We start from the raw sequence: 16,800 nt of genomic DNA, 5'->3' as shown, positions 1-16,800 counted from the left end.
AAAAAAAAAAAAAAAAAAAAATCAGTTACAGCATATCTAATATACCTGTGTATATATATATATATAAGTATGGAATGCAGGTGAATATTACATTTCTGTGGAAGTGAAAGTTAATTTATGATGTACACATGAAGCAAAATGAAGATGCAGTAATATTATAGATGCAAATCAATTCTTGTTAAGTTATTAAACAAACTACAAAATAAAATTTGTTATAAAATAGCTAAAGCTTTAGCTGCCAAATGAATTTCACCAAAATATATGCAAACAATCACTTTGTATATACTAATAGATACACCCCAGTTCAGAATCTGTAATATTCTCCCATTACAAATTGAGAGAAAATATTGCAATTATTCAGCAAAGCTTATGCAAAAACTAAAGGTATACATTTTAAAAAATGTTATATATTTACATTTAAGGAGAAAATGAATAAAAAACAAAAAAACACAGATAACATAGTAATATACAATTAAGTACTAACTAAACTTATTCAACTTCACTTTCACTATGTGATTTAATAAACTGGCAAAAAAAATAAAACAATGGAAATATATGAAGCAGTATAATCAACAACAGAATTATCAAACGAAATGCTACAGTCTAATAAAGTGTGTGTGTGTGTGTGTGTGTGTGTGTGTGTGTGTGTGTGTGTGTGTGTGTGTGTGTGTGTGTGTGTGTGTGTGTGTGTGTGTGTGTGTGTGTGTGTGTGTGACCAATGTATATTATCACATCTTAAAATGTTTGTAAACATACAAATTGGTTTAAAAATATGACCAGATCCTACAGCTGGTATTTTATATAAAATGTAAATTTAAATATAAAATCATTTATAAAAAGAAGCGAATAACTCAAACAATTTTATATAAAAATGGTTTTGTTATTCGCCTAGTTACCTCAGGGCTAAAAGGTAAAAGCACCAAAATTCTGCTACATGGTACCCTGCTTATCAAATATATCTTTACGTATTACAGTTTGTGACCAAGTTGGCACGGCACTTATTCAAAGATCAGTATCATACCAAGCTGCTAACTGGCCACCACCATCTTGCTGAGGAGCAGAAAGTGCTGGCTCCAGCTCATCAAAATTTAATTCTGGAGGACTTCCAAGGCTCATACTAGTATCCACTGGGTAACCTTGTGGACCACCCAAAGCTAATTCCTCCATTGAATCAATTGGTAATTGAGAATCAAATCCTGGAAACAAAAAAAAAGGAAATAATTTAAAAATTGAATGCCTAAAATAAGCTTTAGTATTGTTTCTTGCATAATAAGAATTACAATGAAAGATGGTATCATACTCTAAGAGCAGTCTTAAAAATTCTTATATACTGTACTAAATTTTTTTTCATATGATTATTTGTCTCATTTTTTTAAACTGATTGCCCCTAATTTAAAAGTTTATTAAAATATACACCACTAGTATCATGAATGGACTGAGAGGCTAGACGAAAACTATTAACACTAGACTTGAATTTCAGTACATTAAAATTTTAAGGAAATAAAGAAATAGTTTGTTACAGAGAAAAGAATAAAAATAGAGGAAATAAATGAAAAATAAAACTTAATTTGATAAGTTTAGAGTTGAATTGTGAATGAATGAATTCTGGATAGTATACAAATGCATTTGAACTGGTGTGAATGAAATGGGGTGGAATTACAAATCTGAAGACCAGTGCTATAGAGACATCTGTAGAAAAAGCAAGCAGCAGAAACCAAATGATTGTATGGAATAGTTATTATGAATGGTTTTTGAAAATATAATCATTACATTACCTGAATGCTCTCTTTTGAACAGCACCAAAGAATTCTGGAGGGAAAACTTGGAGCCTTCCCCATATATGGGAACAATATTCCATAACAGAATGGAATGCAATTTAAGTGAACAACAGCTTAGAGAAAAAAGAATGCTAGGAATGAAATGAAAGCTTAGGTTACTGGAATGCAGTGAAAGTAATAGTTGTGATAAGCTTGTGACAAAAAAAGAAAAAGAAAAAAAAAAAAAAAAAAAGGCATCTGCTACAAGCTACTGAATAACTGTTTCTGAGAATAAGGCATCACTGAAAAGGTGATGAAAGGGTAAAGATAATTTCTGAACAGATAAAATTATAGCTAGTATTCAACTAAATGACCTTCCAAAAATTTTATATTATTACAGAGTGATCAATGGGCTGCATTCTTGTTTTTTATATGCCCAAAACACAGTGAACTGTTTTGTGTTTTGTTGTAACCAGGGATGTGCTGGTAAATTTTTAACAACCGGCTCTCGAAAAGGAAGTAGGGGTACCAGCGATCTGAACAAATTTTAATTGCGGCCGCCTATCTCCCATGATCCTTTGTGTGGGGAATACCGTGCAATGCGATTGATCACATGACTCACCTCTCCTGGACTTTTTTGTAAGAGGGATAAACTAATGAAATAAATCTACAGTCAGACTGCTATATAACGAAATTGATTGTTTGCCTGCAAAGTTTCATTAAACAAAAATTTTGTTAAAAAGAAATAAGACCTTTTCCACAATGAAAAATAATTCATCGATATTGTCACTAGTTCTTAAATTTGAATTTTTTCTTTTTTTCTTTTTTTTTTTTTTTTAAACTGTCCAAAGTGTCGGGGTCATTCGGATACTCAGCTCCAGAACACCACTGGTTGTAATGGTTGTAACTATCTTTAACCTACCTGAATATGTAAAACTTTTATAAGCAAAATACTCAGCTACTGATTCTTTGTGAGAAAACAAAAAAAAACAAAAAAAAAAAAAAAGAATGGTAATGTGGTTTCAACAATTCATTATGACGTTTTTTTTGCATTCCGTTACATTGACATTTCCTGACTACAACATAACTGCCAACTTTTGACTTTTGAAAAGCTGAAGCTTGGATAATTGTAAGCAGGATGGAAGCAGATTTTTCAGTCAAAACAGGGCTCTTTTTTTTTTTTTTTTTGGAAAAAGCAGAAGGAAAAAAAGAAAAAGAAAAAAAGATTTTCTGTAAAGGCATGGGAGGGGGGTTAAAATCTAGACTCCGGACTTGGAATTAAATTTCACTAATAAAACTTGCATTTTATAATGAAATACAGCCATGGGATGGTTTGCCAAAATACAGCCACAGGATGGTTTAGTAGTACAGTAATGCTTAATCATTAGATCATTAACTTACCTAGGGTTTTTCAGTCTGTGGATTTTTGCTTGGATTGTGTGTTAGCTATCTACAGATTATAACTGTTTCAAGAAAGATACGCTGGTGGACTTTGTCCCTTCAGAAATTTTGAGTCAAAGTTCTGTTCGTAACAATGGCTCTGCTATCTTAGACTTGGCAGTCAAGAGGATTTCTAAAGCTTTCCAAAAAGAGAAGATCTGAACTCAATTTTTGTTTTTCTCATCTGGCTGAATATCCTCTCACACTCAGCACTGCTATGAAGAATTGTTAAAATGTCAAGCATGACTCAAGATAATCTTGTGCACTTGCCAATTCCACAACCAAGAACCACTGTATATTAATTCTTTATCCTTTCATAATAGTACCTGGCAGGTTCTCAGACTGAAACTAACAGAATGATTAGCATTAGCATTAGTAGAGGCATATGATGCAAGAAAGCAAGCTTATTCAGCATCAGACAAAAAAAAAAAAAAAGCACAACCACTACTCCCATTTCACCCCTCCGTTCGTTCGAAATACCTGTCCAGCTGAGCCTTAAATTTGTTTAGGCTATCAACTTCAACAACAAGTGATGGAAGTCTATTCCACAAACCAACTGCCCGCTGGCTAAAGGCAAATTTCCTCACATCTATCCGACATCCGTCCTTCCTCAATTTGAATTTATGCCCTCTCAGGTGATTATTCTGAGCAAGAGGAAGAATCCCATCGGCATTGAGCATGCTCAAGCCATTCAAAGCCTTATACACCTCTATCAGATCACCTCGCCGATGCCTAGTCTCCAGACTCTGTAATTTGCAAAACTTAAGCCTTTCTTCGTAAGAGCAACCCTTTGTTCCATTCACTAATCTTGTTGCCCTTCTCTGTACTCGTTCCAGCAGCTCTACATCCTTCTTGAAATGAGGTCTCCAGACCTGTATACAGTACTCAAGGTGTGGCCTGACCAATGCCTTATACAAGGGAATAATCACATCCCTATCCCTGCTAGAAAAATTCCTGTATATCATTGACAAGACACCATGAGCTACTCTTGCAGCTCGTCTGCACTGCTCAGAGAACTTCATATCTGCCTGCACAATTACCCCCAGGTCCTTTTCATTCTCTACCACTGTCAGCGTAGTACCACAGAGTTGATACATTGATCTGGGGTTACTGTTTCCCATATGTAGTACTTTACATTTGTCAATGTTAAACTTCATTTCCCACCTCTCAGCCCATCTGCTCAACCTTTCCAGATCCTGTTGCAACAGCATAGCATTAGTAGTGTCCTTAACAACCCTGCCAACCTTTGTATCATCTGCAAACTTGGACATTAAGCTTGATATACCATCATCTATATCATTTATAAATACAGAAAACAACAATGGACCCAACACTGAACCCTGAGGAACTCCACTAATAACATTAGTCCACGTTGAGCAGTGTCCATTGATTACCACTCTCTGTCTTCTGCCACTCAACCATCCCTTTATCCATAGCAGCAATTTGCATCCAATGCCACACTGCTCCAATTTGTGCAGCAGTCTTCCATGCACAACAGTATCAAAAGCCTTTTAGCAACAGTTAGCATTAGCATTAGTAGAGGCATTTGATGCAAGAAAGCAAGCTTATGCAGCATCAGCCAAAAAAAAAAAAAAAACCACTCCCACTTCACCATTCTGTTCGTTCAAAATACCTGTCCAGCTGAGCCTTAAACTTATTTAGGCTATCAACCTCCACCACAAGGGATGGAAGTCTGTTCCACCAACCAACCACTCGCTGGCTAAAGGCAAATTTTCGCACATCTATCCTACATCTGTCTTTCCTCAATTTGAATTTATGCCCTCTCAGGTGATTATTCTGAGCGAGAGGAAGAATCCCATCAGCATTGAGCATGCTCAAACCATTCAATGCTTTACACACCTCTATGAGATCTCCTCGCTGGTGCCTAGTCTCCAGACACTGTAATTTGCAAATCTTAAGCCTTTCTTCGTAAGAGCCCCCCTTTGTTCCATTCACTAATCTTGTTGCCCTTCTCTGTACTCGTTGCAGCAGCTCTACATCCTTCTTGAAATGAGGCCTCCAGGCCTGTATACAGTACTCTAGGTGTGGCCTGACCATTGCCTTATACAAGGGAATAATCACCTCCTTATCCCTGCTAGAAAAATTCCTATATATCATTGACAATACACCATGAGCTACTCTTGCAGCCCGTCTGCACTGCCCAGAGAACTTCATATCTGCCTGCACAACCACCCCCAGGTACCTTTCATTCTCTACGACTGTCAGTGTAATACCACAGAGTTGATACGTTGCTCTGGGGTTGCTGTTTCCCATGTGTAGTACTTTACATTTGTCAATGTTAAACTTCATTTGCCACCTCTCAGCCCATCTGCTCAACCTTTCCAGATCCTGTTGCAGCAGCATAGTGTCAGTAGTGTCCTTGACAACCCTGCCTACCTTTGTATCGTCTGCAAACTTCGATATTAAGCTTGATATACCATCATCAATATCATTTATGAATATAGAAAACAATAATGGACCCAACACTGAGCCCTGAGGGACTCCACTAATAACATTAGTCCACAACGAGCAGTGTCCATTGATTACCACTCTGTCTTCTCCCCCTCAGCCACCCCTTTACCCACAGCAGCAATTTGCCTTTCTAAGATCCAAATATATAATATCAAAGTTATTCCGTGCATCCAGTTCTTTTGCAACTACATCATAGTATCCAATCAAATTGGTCAGACAAGACCTGCCCTTAACAAAACCATGCTGTGTATGAGCTATAACTGAATTCTTGTCCAGATGATCCTGCAGTGCTTCTTTAACCAGTGCCTCCATTAATTTTCCTGGAACCGAAGTTAAACTAACAGGTCTGTAATTACTTGTGTCAGCCTTTGATCCTCCTTTGTGAATTGGGGTTACATTTGCACATCTCCAGTCTATGGGTACCTCCCCTGAGTCCAAAGAAGCTCTCATAATTTTGGCTAGGGGTTTGCTTACTTCCTTTGCTGCCTCCTTTAATATAACTGGATAGATCCCATCCACCCCGGGTGCCTTTTTTATGTTTATCCTCAACAATTTCTCCTCCACTTTCCTCTCAGTTATTAGAAAATCATCTAGCTCACTGCCAATGTTTACTTCACCTACGACATTCCCCTTCCTGAATAACTCCTCATGTGTGAATGTAGATGCAAAAAATACTCGTTTAGATTGTCAGCCACCTGAGCAGGATCCTCAACTGTTGAATCATCAACATCCAGTGGACCAATCTGATTCATCCCTTTCCTTCTTGAGTTTAAATAGGTAAAGAACTCTTTTCTGTTTTTCTTTGCATCCTTTGCCAAGGATTTCTCATAATCTGCCTTTGCCTGCCTAATCTCCTTTGTGACTTGGTTACAGACCAACTTATATCTATCATAGGCTTCCATGTCACCCATTAATTTGTATGTATCCCATGCATTTTTCTTCTCTGCCATATGTCTCATTAGTTCATCTGACAACCATTTAGGCCTGAACCTTGACCAATATTTCTTGGTTGGTATGTAAAGCCTGGTAGCTTCCAAGATTAGTTCCTTGAATGCTTCCCATTTTGAATTTGCTGTTGGTAACATCATCAGTTGGTCCCACTGTATAGAATTTAAATACTGTCTCAGCCCATCATAGTTGCCTTTACGAAAGCAAAAACCCTTCCCTTTACCTCTGATGGTAGTTACCTCCTTGAGTAAATCCCACTTCAGCACACTGTGATCACTGCCACCTAGTGGTTCCTTTATCTGCAGATTCTTAATGCATGAAGAATCACTACAGATAATCAGATCAAGAGTATTACTCCCTCTAGTTGCCTCCCGAACATGCTGGTGCAGAAAACAATCATCCAATAAATCCACAAAAGCCTTGCTAGTTTGTGAGTGACCAACCCACAAATTCCACTCAATATCTGGGAAATTAAAATCCCCCATTATAACTCTCTCTGATTTACTGGCCCATTCTATTTCCCTGTACAGTATCTTATTATACTCATCAGAGTCATTAGGCCTATAGCACACTCCTACTCTCAATTTTGATTTACCCATGCTTATGTCACACCAAACTGACTAGACACTGCCCTGTCCATCGATGTCGACTGGCTTCACTTCCTTGGATTTTATGTGTTTCTTAACTAATAGCATAACCCCTCCTCCCTTCCTATCCTGTCTATCCTTTCTGTAGACGTTGTACTCCCCAAATTCCAGTTCTGCATTCCTTATATCTGTGTGACACCATGTCTCTGATATCCCAACAATATCTGCCTTTGATGTTTTGAGCAAAACCTCAAATTCATCAAATTTATTTACTAAATTCCTAGCATTGGTGTATACGCAAGTATACATGCACCTGTTTCTATTCTTAGCTAACCTAACACAACCCATGTGTTTACTTGTACCGCAATGACTTCCAGCAGTCTCTGAAATATCCTGCATATTGTTTTTCAGGCTTCTGCTCCTTCCAATAGAAGCAGTGCAAGAATCTCTTTCACCTCTGCCAGTGGCTACTGTTAATCTATTTGTCTTTGTCTCCCTCCAAGCTAGCAGTTTTCCGACCCGCCTAACACTGCCTCGATAGCATCAGCAAATATTCTTGCACCCTTTCTATTTAAGTGTATCCCATCCCTGTAGAAGCAATCTCTCCTGTTCAATCAGGCAATCTCTCCTGTTCAAATGAACAATCAGGCAGATTGTTCGTACATCTCTTTACCTTTAATGACACCAAGTAACTGGAAGCTGTTACAAGAAATTTCAAATTTGAAAATAATGCACTGCCAACTGATTAAATTTGTGCTACTTTGGCCAGTATATATCAGAACATCATTTTTCAATTAAGAACTTAGGCACCACAAAACAGCCACATGCAGCAAAAAATTACATCCTCACAGAAGAAAAGAACAGAATCCTCTCCCTTTGACTCTAGATGACCTTGGCAGTAGAAATGCCTAAGTCGGAATAAACCTTCTGATTTAGTCTGCTATGGTCAACTTCCAAAATGCAGATTATAAAAACTGTTGCTATAACAAACACATAAAATTCTTCAACATAGATTAATTCTGTAACGAACCACCCTTTTACCATGTGAATAATAACAAAGTTAGTTTATTAAGTGCTTAAGACTTAATTATACTAAACTTGTTAGTATAGTTAAACAGTCTTAGGCAAACCAGAGAATAAGATTCTTGAGCATACCTAGAACTAATAACATCAGTATACATGGATGGAAGGTATGTTGGATTCAAGAGCTATGTTAAGATTTTCAAACATTGGGATAACATTAAAGAGAAGTGAGCTGGTTGCTTGATTCATATCAGAAGAGAGGAATATGAACAAACTTTCAACATAATGCCCAGCATTATTAGGTTGCTTGGCCTGTTTAAGATTACTTTCACCAGTAGTCTCAGTTTCAGAAGCTCTTTTTCTTCAGGAGTTCATTAATTTGTCTTCTTTGAAAACTTCATTTGGATAAGAATAAGTACCACTCACTGGTGACTGCTTGTACTTTTCAATTTAGTATCTCTGAAAATTGCACATACGGCTTATTTCATCACTTCTAACCTCTTCTTTAAATAGACTTGTTAGAGGTTGCCACTGCTCTTGTATAAAAGTTTCCCTAGCCTAGTGAAACATTTACACAAGGCAGCCAACATGTACCCATGCTTCAAAATCTTTTTTTTTTTTTTTTTTTTTTTTTACATCAGTGAGTGGCATACATGCATTGAAACTATGTTTAAAACTATCTTTCCTCTTAACACTTTTTTTGGATAGTGATAAATGTTTACCAAATATTCATTCACTTTCACAGGAAGGCATGCAGCCCCCTTTCAGCACACATATTAATGATATGACAAGGACAACTTATTACCACCAAGTACTCAATCTCCTCTTAAAACTTTACTACTCCAGTTTTCAGGTTTACCATAACAGGCATGTTATCAAAACTGAGTGGCACAGTTTGTTAAAGGAATCCTACATGTTTTCAGATTGTTCAGAAGAAGATGCTCAGTTGACTGAAGAACCCTGTGAGGTCGGGAGTTGGATACATAGTCATTTCTTGCTTGCATCGACCAAGTGAAAAGAACTTTATTACTAAGCGAGAGAGTACACACAATAAAAAATAAAATGGAACTGACACATGGCACAAATATTCAAGAGATAACATATATTAAATTTAGCACAAATAAAGAACATAACATAGAAGCTTTTGGCTTCAGTATGTAGCTTTTGTCAACTAATTAAGCACTGAAAAGCGATGGTTTTATGTGTGTGGCTGACCTTCAAGTATGTAAGTACAGAAGTCACGGAGGAGAGGAGGGTGGTTTACAAGTATGTGTGAATGGTGACGAGGGAGAGGAAGAGAGAGGTGAAGAGAGGGAGAAGGTTGAGGTAGGTGACTGCCATCGTAGGCAGCTGCCGAGCTCACGGACCATGAGAGGCTCAAAGATGGGATGTATGCAGGTGCAGCAGTCCCTGTTGATTGTACTTCCGGTGACACTGATGTGTGCCGATTCCAGCCAATGGCAAATCTTGAAATTGCAAGAGAAGCCTATGATTTCAGTGTTGTTGGGTGTGATATCATGTCCCACCTGCCAACAGCAAGCAGCTAGCGCTGAATGGGCAAAGTCAGTTCTAGTGATGGCAGTGTGGTGGTCCCTCAGCCGGTCTTTCAAATGACGGATTGCCTCCCCGATGTAGCTTGCATTGCAGTCCTGGGAGGGCATGCGGCAAATGATCTTGCTCAGCTTCAGAGGTGGAATCAGTGTTTTTAGAGGGGGGCATGTGGCTTGCAGTTTCTTTCTGGGTGTTTGAATGGTGCAGATGTTGTAGCTACAAATGATTCTGGTTATACCGTGCGATAAAACAGGGTAAAATGGGATGCAGGTGGTGCCTGCAAAAAAAGAAGTGTCAGGTTGGCAGGTGTCAGATAAGGAGTATCCGGTGTTGTGACAGCGTGATGTCTGTAATTCCTAGTAATTGAGGGTCTGTTCAGGGTAGCCACATTTGCTGAGGTCAGACTTGACCTTATGCATTTCTTTACATGTGTCCAAGCCCTGCTCATTAATGACCGGGTAACGCTGTGAGGTGGTTGTGTGACAGAGTGACAGGAATGGTAGTTGGTGATTGTCCAGCACATGTGGGTTTCTGACACTGACGTGACCTGTGAACCCTCTCTCTTTAACCACACATCTAAAAACAGAAGGGCCCATTTTTAAACTGGTCCTTCTCAGTTTAAAAAGGAACTTTAAAGCAGGTGATTTGCTGTTGAGATAGCATAGAAATGTCATCTCGGAGCCTTGGGGGAGTGTGGTGAGGGTGTTGTCCATGTATCTATGCCAAAAGGTGATGGGGGGATCAGAAAGGGAATCGGTTTTGAACTCCTCCATGACTAAGTGAGGACTGATGGGAGAACCCATGGCTTTGGGTTTGTTTGTATACGGTGCTCTTGAATATGAAGATGGAATGGTTGAGGCATAGTTGTGTTGCTTCACAGATATCCGACACAGAAAGTTTTGTCCTATCACATAAGGTGTGGTCGCGTTCAAGTCAACGGCGAACACAATCTACTGCACACAAGATGGAGATGCATGTATATAAGGAGGTGATGTCATAGGAGACGAGGTCTTGTCATTGATGCTATGGTTCTTTAAGCATTGTATGTGTTCCTGGCTGGATTGGATTGTGAAGTCTGTCTGGTCTACCAGCAGGTTGATGAGATTGGAAATGAAGCGTATCAGTTCGAGGGTAGGGGCATCCAATCCCAAAACAATGAGGCACGGGGGGGTGGGGGGGTCCAGTTTATGGATTTTCGGCAGACAATAGAAGTGGCCCCAGTTGCAGCTGGTGGCATAGAGGTTCCAGTATTGTCCTTTGCTAATTTTGGCCTGGTTGAGCCTCTTCCTTAGAGAGTTTACTTTGTTTTGGAGAACGTTCACAAATGGTGGGCAGCCCGCCTAGAATGTTGTGTGATTGCCAAGGTGTTCCAGAGCTTTCCCTCGGTACTCCTGTTGATTCATAATGACCAACATGAGCCCTTTGTCTGCAGGTACAATAATAATGCCAGGGTTGTTCGGGATTTGTTTTAGGTGATGGATTTGCTCCTTAGTGAGATTGGGTTTGATCTTTTTTTGCTGATCTAATTAATTCGATGATCATGTAGTGTGTATCCATTGTGGTTTCTTTGGAGCATCCTGAGAGGCTGGCTTTGACTCCTAAAAGAGTCTGTGTGACGGGAATTTGTTGGGAGGTAAGGGCAATTTTTGGGACAAGCTTTAAAATGTCCAGCTGTTCTTGCAGCAAGGACTGGTGGCTCAAATTTAGAATGAATCATTATTGGTGTGGCCACTGTACCTCTGGTAGTTCCTAGTTTCCTGTTCTTTGACGAGTCTCTGTAGTTTGCAGATTTGACGAGTTCTCACGTTTTCCGCAGTGGTGGCAGCCTCGTTGACGATAATGGTTACGAGTGAGCAAAACAGGGAGCTGCACAATCGTTCCCCGTGGAAATCACTTACCTTAGTTTTCTCGGTTTCGGTATTCCTTATATCTGTGTGGAGCTTGCGTATCCAGTATTTTAAAATGCATCTCTGAAAATAGCTGATGAGTGTGTTGAGTCTGGTATCCTGAAAAGGGAGTTTAATATGCAAGCTTTTGGGGGTGATCCTGTGGCCAAAATATCTGTGGGCGAAGGTAAGATGCTGTCTGTTCTTGGTATTGCTGATATATAGCTTCTGTAACTGGCTCACCACTCGCCAGGTCTCGGGGTAACACGTGGAAAGAACATGACTGAAGAACCCTGTGAGGTCAGGAGTTGGATACATAGTAATTTCTTACTTGCGCCGACCAAGTGAAAAGAACTTTATTACTAAGCAAGAGAGTACACACAATAACACAAAATAGAACTGACACAAGGCACAGAATACCTCGTTTAACGAATCCTCTGGTAACAAAGCTCCTTTATAACGAAGTTGGCAAAAAACGCTGTAGAGCACATATGAAAGTTTGCAGTAGGGATTTTTGACATAGCTAGAACTCACTTCATAATATACAGAGCAGTGGTTAATTGTCATTGATATCGTTCGTACCTACTGTAGTTGTTTTAATATATTTTATCAAATATGTAATTAAATAATAATTTCCCAGTATGTCATGAAAACGTAAAACGATATCTTTAGAAACCAAAATGCTGGTTATAAGGAGGATAGAAGCTGGAGAAAAGAAATGCCATGTAGTGCAATCAATGGGGTTAGCACAATCAACTTTAAAAACTATTTTAAATCAATCTGATAAAGTTAAGCAGTCTGTGCTAAATTCTAGTGACATTACCGCGTCCAAATTAACACACACGTAGTAACATTATAGAAAACATGGAAAAAATGCTAAGTGTTTGGGTAGATGATATGACTGTCATATGCCAGTCACCCAGGCGATAATTCAAAACAAAGCATTAAACTTATTTAACCATTTAAAGGCATAGGAAGCTGAGGAAACCACCAACACTTCTGCAGCTTCTCATGGTTGGTTTGAGAAATTCAAATAACGTGCAAGAATTCATAGAGTTCAACTGACGGGGGAGCCGCATCCAGGCAGCTGCAGAATTTCCTGCACAACTGCAAGCCGTAGTAGAATGAGAAAAATACCTGCAGAATTTGGTAACGTGGATGAAAGCGAGCTATTCTGGAAATGCTTGCCTTCCAAAACTTTCATCTCCCAACATGAGAAAAGAGCTTCTGGGTTTAAAGCAGCCAAGAACCGATTAACACTGTTATTGGGCACAAATGCATCTGGGGGATACGAAGCTAAAACCAATGCTTGTTTAACCATTTCCAAAATGCCTCGAGCTATGAAAGGATTCTTCAAACCTAATTTGCTGATAACATGGAAATCAAATAGAAAGGCCTGGGTGACAATGGACTTGTTTAACGATTGGTTTGGCAACTATTTTTGTCCTACTGTCCAAAGTTATTGTGAACAAAATTTTTAACCAAAGGCACTTTTGCTACTGGACAATGCACCAGGTCATCCTTCAAACCTTGGCTCACTTCAAACATGCATTCCTGTTGAAGTGCTGTTTCTCCCACCAAACACAACTTTGCTGCTACAGCCAATGGATCAGGGTGTTATAGCAGCCTTTAATGCCTACTGGTTGAGCACTTTTAATCAACTGACTGAGGCTAATGATGAAACATAACAGTCGATCAATGATTTCTGGAAAAATTACATTATGAAAGCAATCAGCAATATCAAAGAAGCCTGGGATGAAGTGATAGATCAGTGTCTTAATGGTGTTTGGCAACAAATATGGCCCAATGTTGTTACAGAACATGATGGAATAGAATGTGAAATTCCTGCAATTAGCACAGAAGTTATTTGAATGGCACATGCAACAGGCTTTGCAGAAGTCAACGTTGCTGACATTCAGGATTTATTAAGTAGCCATGGTGAGGCACTAACAAATGAGAACCTCCAAGTGTTAACAGAGCAACAAGTAAACAGTTCAGAAAATGAAGAGGTTCTCCCAGAAAGGATATTAACAACAGAGACCTTGTCTAATTGTTTAAATGAAGTGACTCACTCCTTAGATGTCTTATCAGAAAATGGTCCCGAATTTCAATGAAGCTGTATTGTGAAGAGATCTGTTTTAAATGCTTTTAACTTGTTATAGTGAGATGCTACGGGATCGTAAAAAAAAAAAAGCAAGACAGTTGACCCTAGATGCATTTTTGAAAAACTTATCAAGTTAGCACTAGTGTTGTTTTGTGTTATTTTTCATAATAGATTTTAAGTTTACTGTTTTACTTGACTCTTATGAAGTTTTCTTTAATATTTTATAATATAATACGTACGTTCTCATTTCAAATAAATTTATTTTGAACAATCTGTGCCTCATTTTTAAGTGCGGGAACATATCCATATTCTTGCTATGGTATTTCTACCTCCAATAACGAAGTTTCTTATAATGAATTAAAGTACTGAAATGCATCAACTTTGTTAAGTGAAGTATTACTGTATTAAAGAGATAACATATATTAAATTTAGCACAAATAAAGAATATAACATAGAAGCTTTTGGCTACTGTATGTAGCCTTTGTCAACTGAGCATTGGAAAGCAGTGGGGTTTTTTTGTGTGGCTGACCTTCAAGTACATAGGTACGTGAGGTCAGGAAGAAGAGGAGTGTGGTTTACTGGTATGTGTGAACGGTGATGAGGGAGAGGAAGAGAGAGAGGTCAACGGCCACATACAGTAGCTGAAAGCGACTATGTTATGTTCATTATTTGTGCTAAATTTAATGTATGTTATCTCTTGAATATTTATGCCTTGTGTCAGTCCATTTTATGTGTTGTTGTATGTATTCTCTCACTTAGTAATAAAGTTCTTTTCACTTGGTCGGCACAAGCAAGAAATTACTATGAAGATGCTCAGTGTTGTGCCCTGTAGAGGTAACTTCCAATGCTGGCAATGAGAGAAACCTGCTTTTGATTTGACAATTTGTTTTATTAGGAAAGATAATCACAATAGGATTTGTTTCGTTAGGAAAGATAATTGCAATAGGATTTGTTTCGTTAGGAAAGACAATCACAATAGGATATAGCTTAGACTTGGTTACTGCTATTTGTGGCAATTAAAAAATTAACATTTTTCAGAGCCTCTTCCTTCCCTCTCTATGCAATTTCACTAACACGATTGGTTTTTTTTTTTTTTTTTGTTCTTCACTATCAGGAAATTTCTGAACATACCCACACTTTTAGCACAACTTGGAGGATGACTATGTTCTTTGATAAATGATGCAAATAAACATTTGGTAAATATGATAGTATCATCTTCACTGTGCATTGTCCATTTCTCCCTATACAGTACTTGTTATCCTCATGTTTATTTGTTTGCAAATATCTGAATTCATTGCATTTCCTACCACTTTAAATTGAGAAATCACATCTACACACAGCATACAAAGAAAACCTGCTACCTTTTCAAGACTTTACAATGCACAGAAAAATCTTGCATATAAGTCTTCTGAAATTTTACATTATATTTCTTTGACATCTTGCTGAAGGACACTATTAATTACCTCTGTACAAGCATGCACGCACACACATAAAAAAAAAAGTAACAAAAAGTACAATGAAAAATTGGTGCTTAACAGAAAAGCACTAAACATTTCTTGCATTTCAACTTCCACTAGCACACCTGATGGCCATTCAATAATGAAAACAAGCAAAAACTGACAGAATTTTTTAAATTCCAAATTTAAGAAATGCTATAGTTTTACTATTCTTTTGTGAATAAGGTGGGGAAAAAAAAAGAACTTATGATGGTAAGATGGAGAAGGGGGCCAAAAAGACAGATTCTCTATCATAAATCCAGAGACAGGTTAGCAAGTAACAACCACTAATAAATTAATTTTTATTTATTTATTAATCATAACTGATCTATCATTATAATATGTAAAACACATTTATTACAGCCAAAGTAAGTTTTACATTTAATTTAAACAATATTATTACACATATCTGACAGGATCAATGCAAAGAACAATGTAAACACAGAATGAGAGAGAGAGAGATTGTAAATAAATCATGATTAAAATTTGGTTTTTACCCTGCTGTGGAAAAAGATTATGTCGTCCTCCACCAGCATGTACGCCTGGAGGTCCTTGGTACATCTGTTCATGATATGACTCCTCAGGTCCCAAAAGATCCATTTCGCCTGCCTAATTGCAATAAAAAAAAAATAAATTCATATGTATTATGTAAAAATTATATTGTCATGTAACATGCATATGCATTCATATTGGTTTCAAATTGTAAAACCATAACATAATTACAAGATAAAGAAATAATAAAAAAAAAATTAAAAAAAATTTGTAAGTTACAATCTATGAAAAAAGTTTGGTCAATATAAAAATCAATGTTCATTTGAATTAAATATTAGAAATATTGAAAGTGGCCTGAATGTGATATTGGATAAATTTTTATTTAAGAATAGACATGTAAACTTCAAAAATGTAGTAAGCCTTTGTCTGGAGAAGATTTTACAAACAGATATGCCATGTATGGGCTCGAAACATGTATATGGATCAAGCCCATATGACTGCTAAACATTAGCATTAGTTGAGGCATATGTGCAAGAAAGCAAACTTATAGAGCATCAGCCAAAAAAAAACAAACTTTCCAATTTACCCCATCCAGTCATTCCAAATGTCTGTCTAGTTCAGCCTTAAATTTATTTAAGCTATCAGCTTCCACAACAACAGATGAAAGTCTGTTCCACTAATCAACTACCCACTGATTGAAGGCAAATTTCCGCACATCAATTCTACAACTGTCTTTCTTCAATTTGAATCTATGCTCCCTCAGGTTCTTAATCTCAGCAAGTGGAAGTATCCCATCAGCATTGAGCCTGCTCAAACCATTAAAGGCCTTGTACACCTCAATCAGATCATTTTGCAGGTGCCTAGTCTCCAGATGCTGCAGCTGACAGAATTTAAGCCTCTCCTGGTAAGAGAACCCCTTTGTTCCTCTCACCAATCTTGTTGCCCTTCTCTGTACTCTTTCTAGAAACTCTACATCCTTCCTAAAATGAAGCCTCCAAACCTGTACACAGTACTCAAGGTGTGGCCTGACCACTGCCTTATAAA

At 37.9% G+C, this 16,800-nt stretch overlaps 1 protein-coding gene across 2 annotated transcripts in view; it reads right to left on the bottom strand.

Annotated features, from left to right (window-relative positions):
- Positions 1-925: 925 nt before the first annotated feature.
- LOC150075837 (armadillo segment polarity protein-like) overlaps positions 926-16,800 on the bottom strand; it is a 120,442-nt gene continuing 104,567 nt past the window's right edge. For both annotated transcript variants that reach the window (XM_090388187.1, XM_090388188.1), the window contains exons 16-17: positions 15,762-15,873; positions 926-1,196 (exon numbers count right to left, since the gene is read on the bottom strand). In XM_090388187.1, coding sequence (XP_090244313.1) covers positions 1,003-1,196; positions 15,762-15,873 — 306 coding nt within the window. In that variant the 3' untranslated portion in view covers positions 926-1,002. The remainder of the gene's footprint in view (positions 1,197-15,761; positions 15,874-16,800) is intronic.

The sequence above is a fragment of the Mastigoproctus giganteus genome, chromosome 13, assembly GCF_048544385.1.
Source record: "Mastigoproctus giganteus isolate SK-2022 chromosome 13, ASM4854438v1, whole genome shotgun sequence".
Lineage (NCBI taxonomy): Eukaryota > Metazoa > Arthropoda > Arachnida > Uropygi > Thelyphonidae > Mastigoproctus > Mastigoproctus giganteus.
This window is presented reverse-complemented; position numbering and strand designations above follow the sequence as displayed.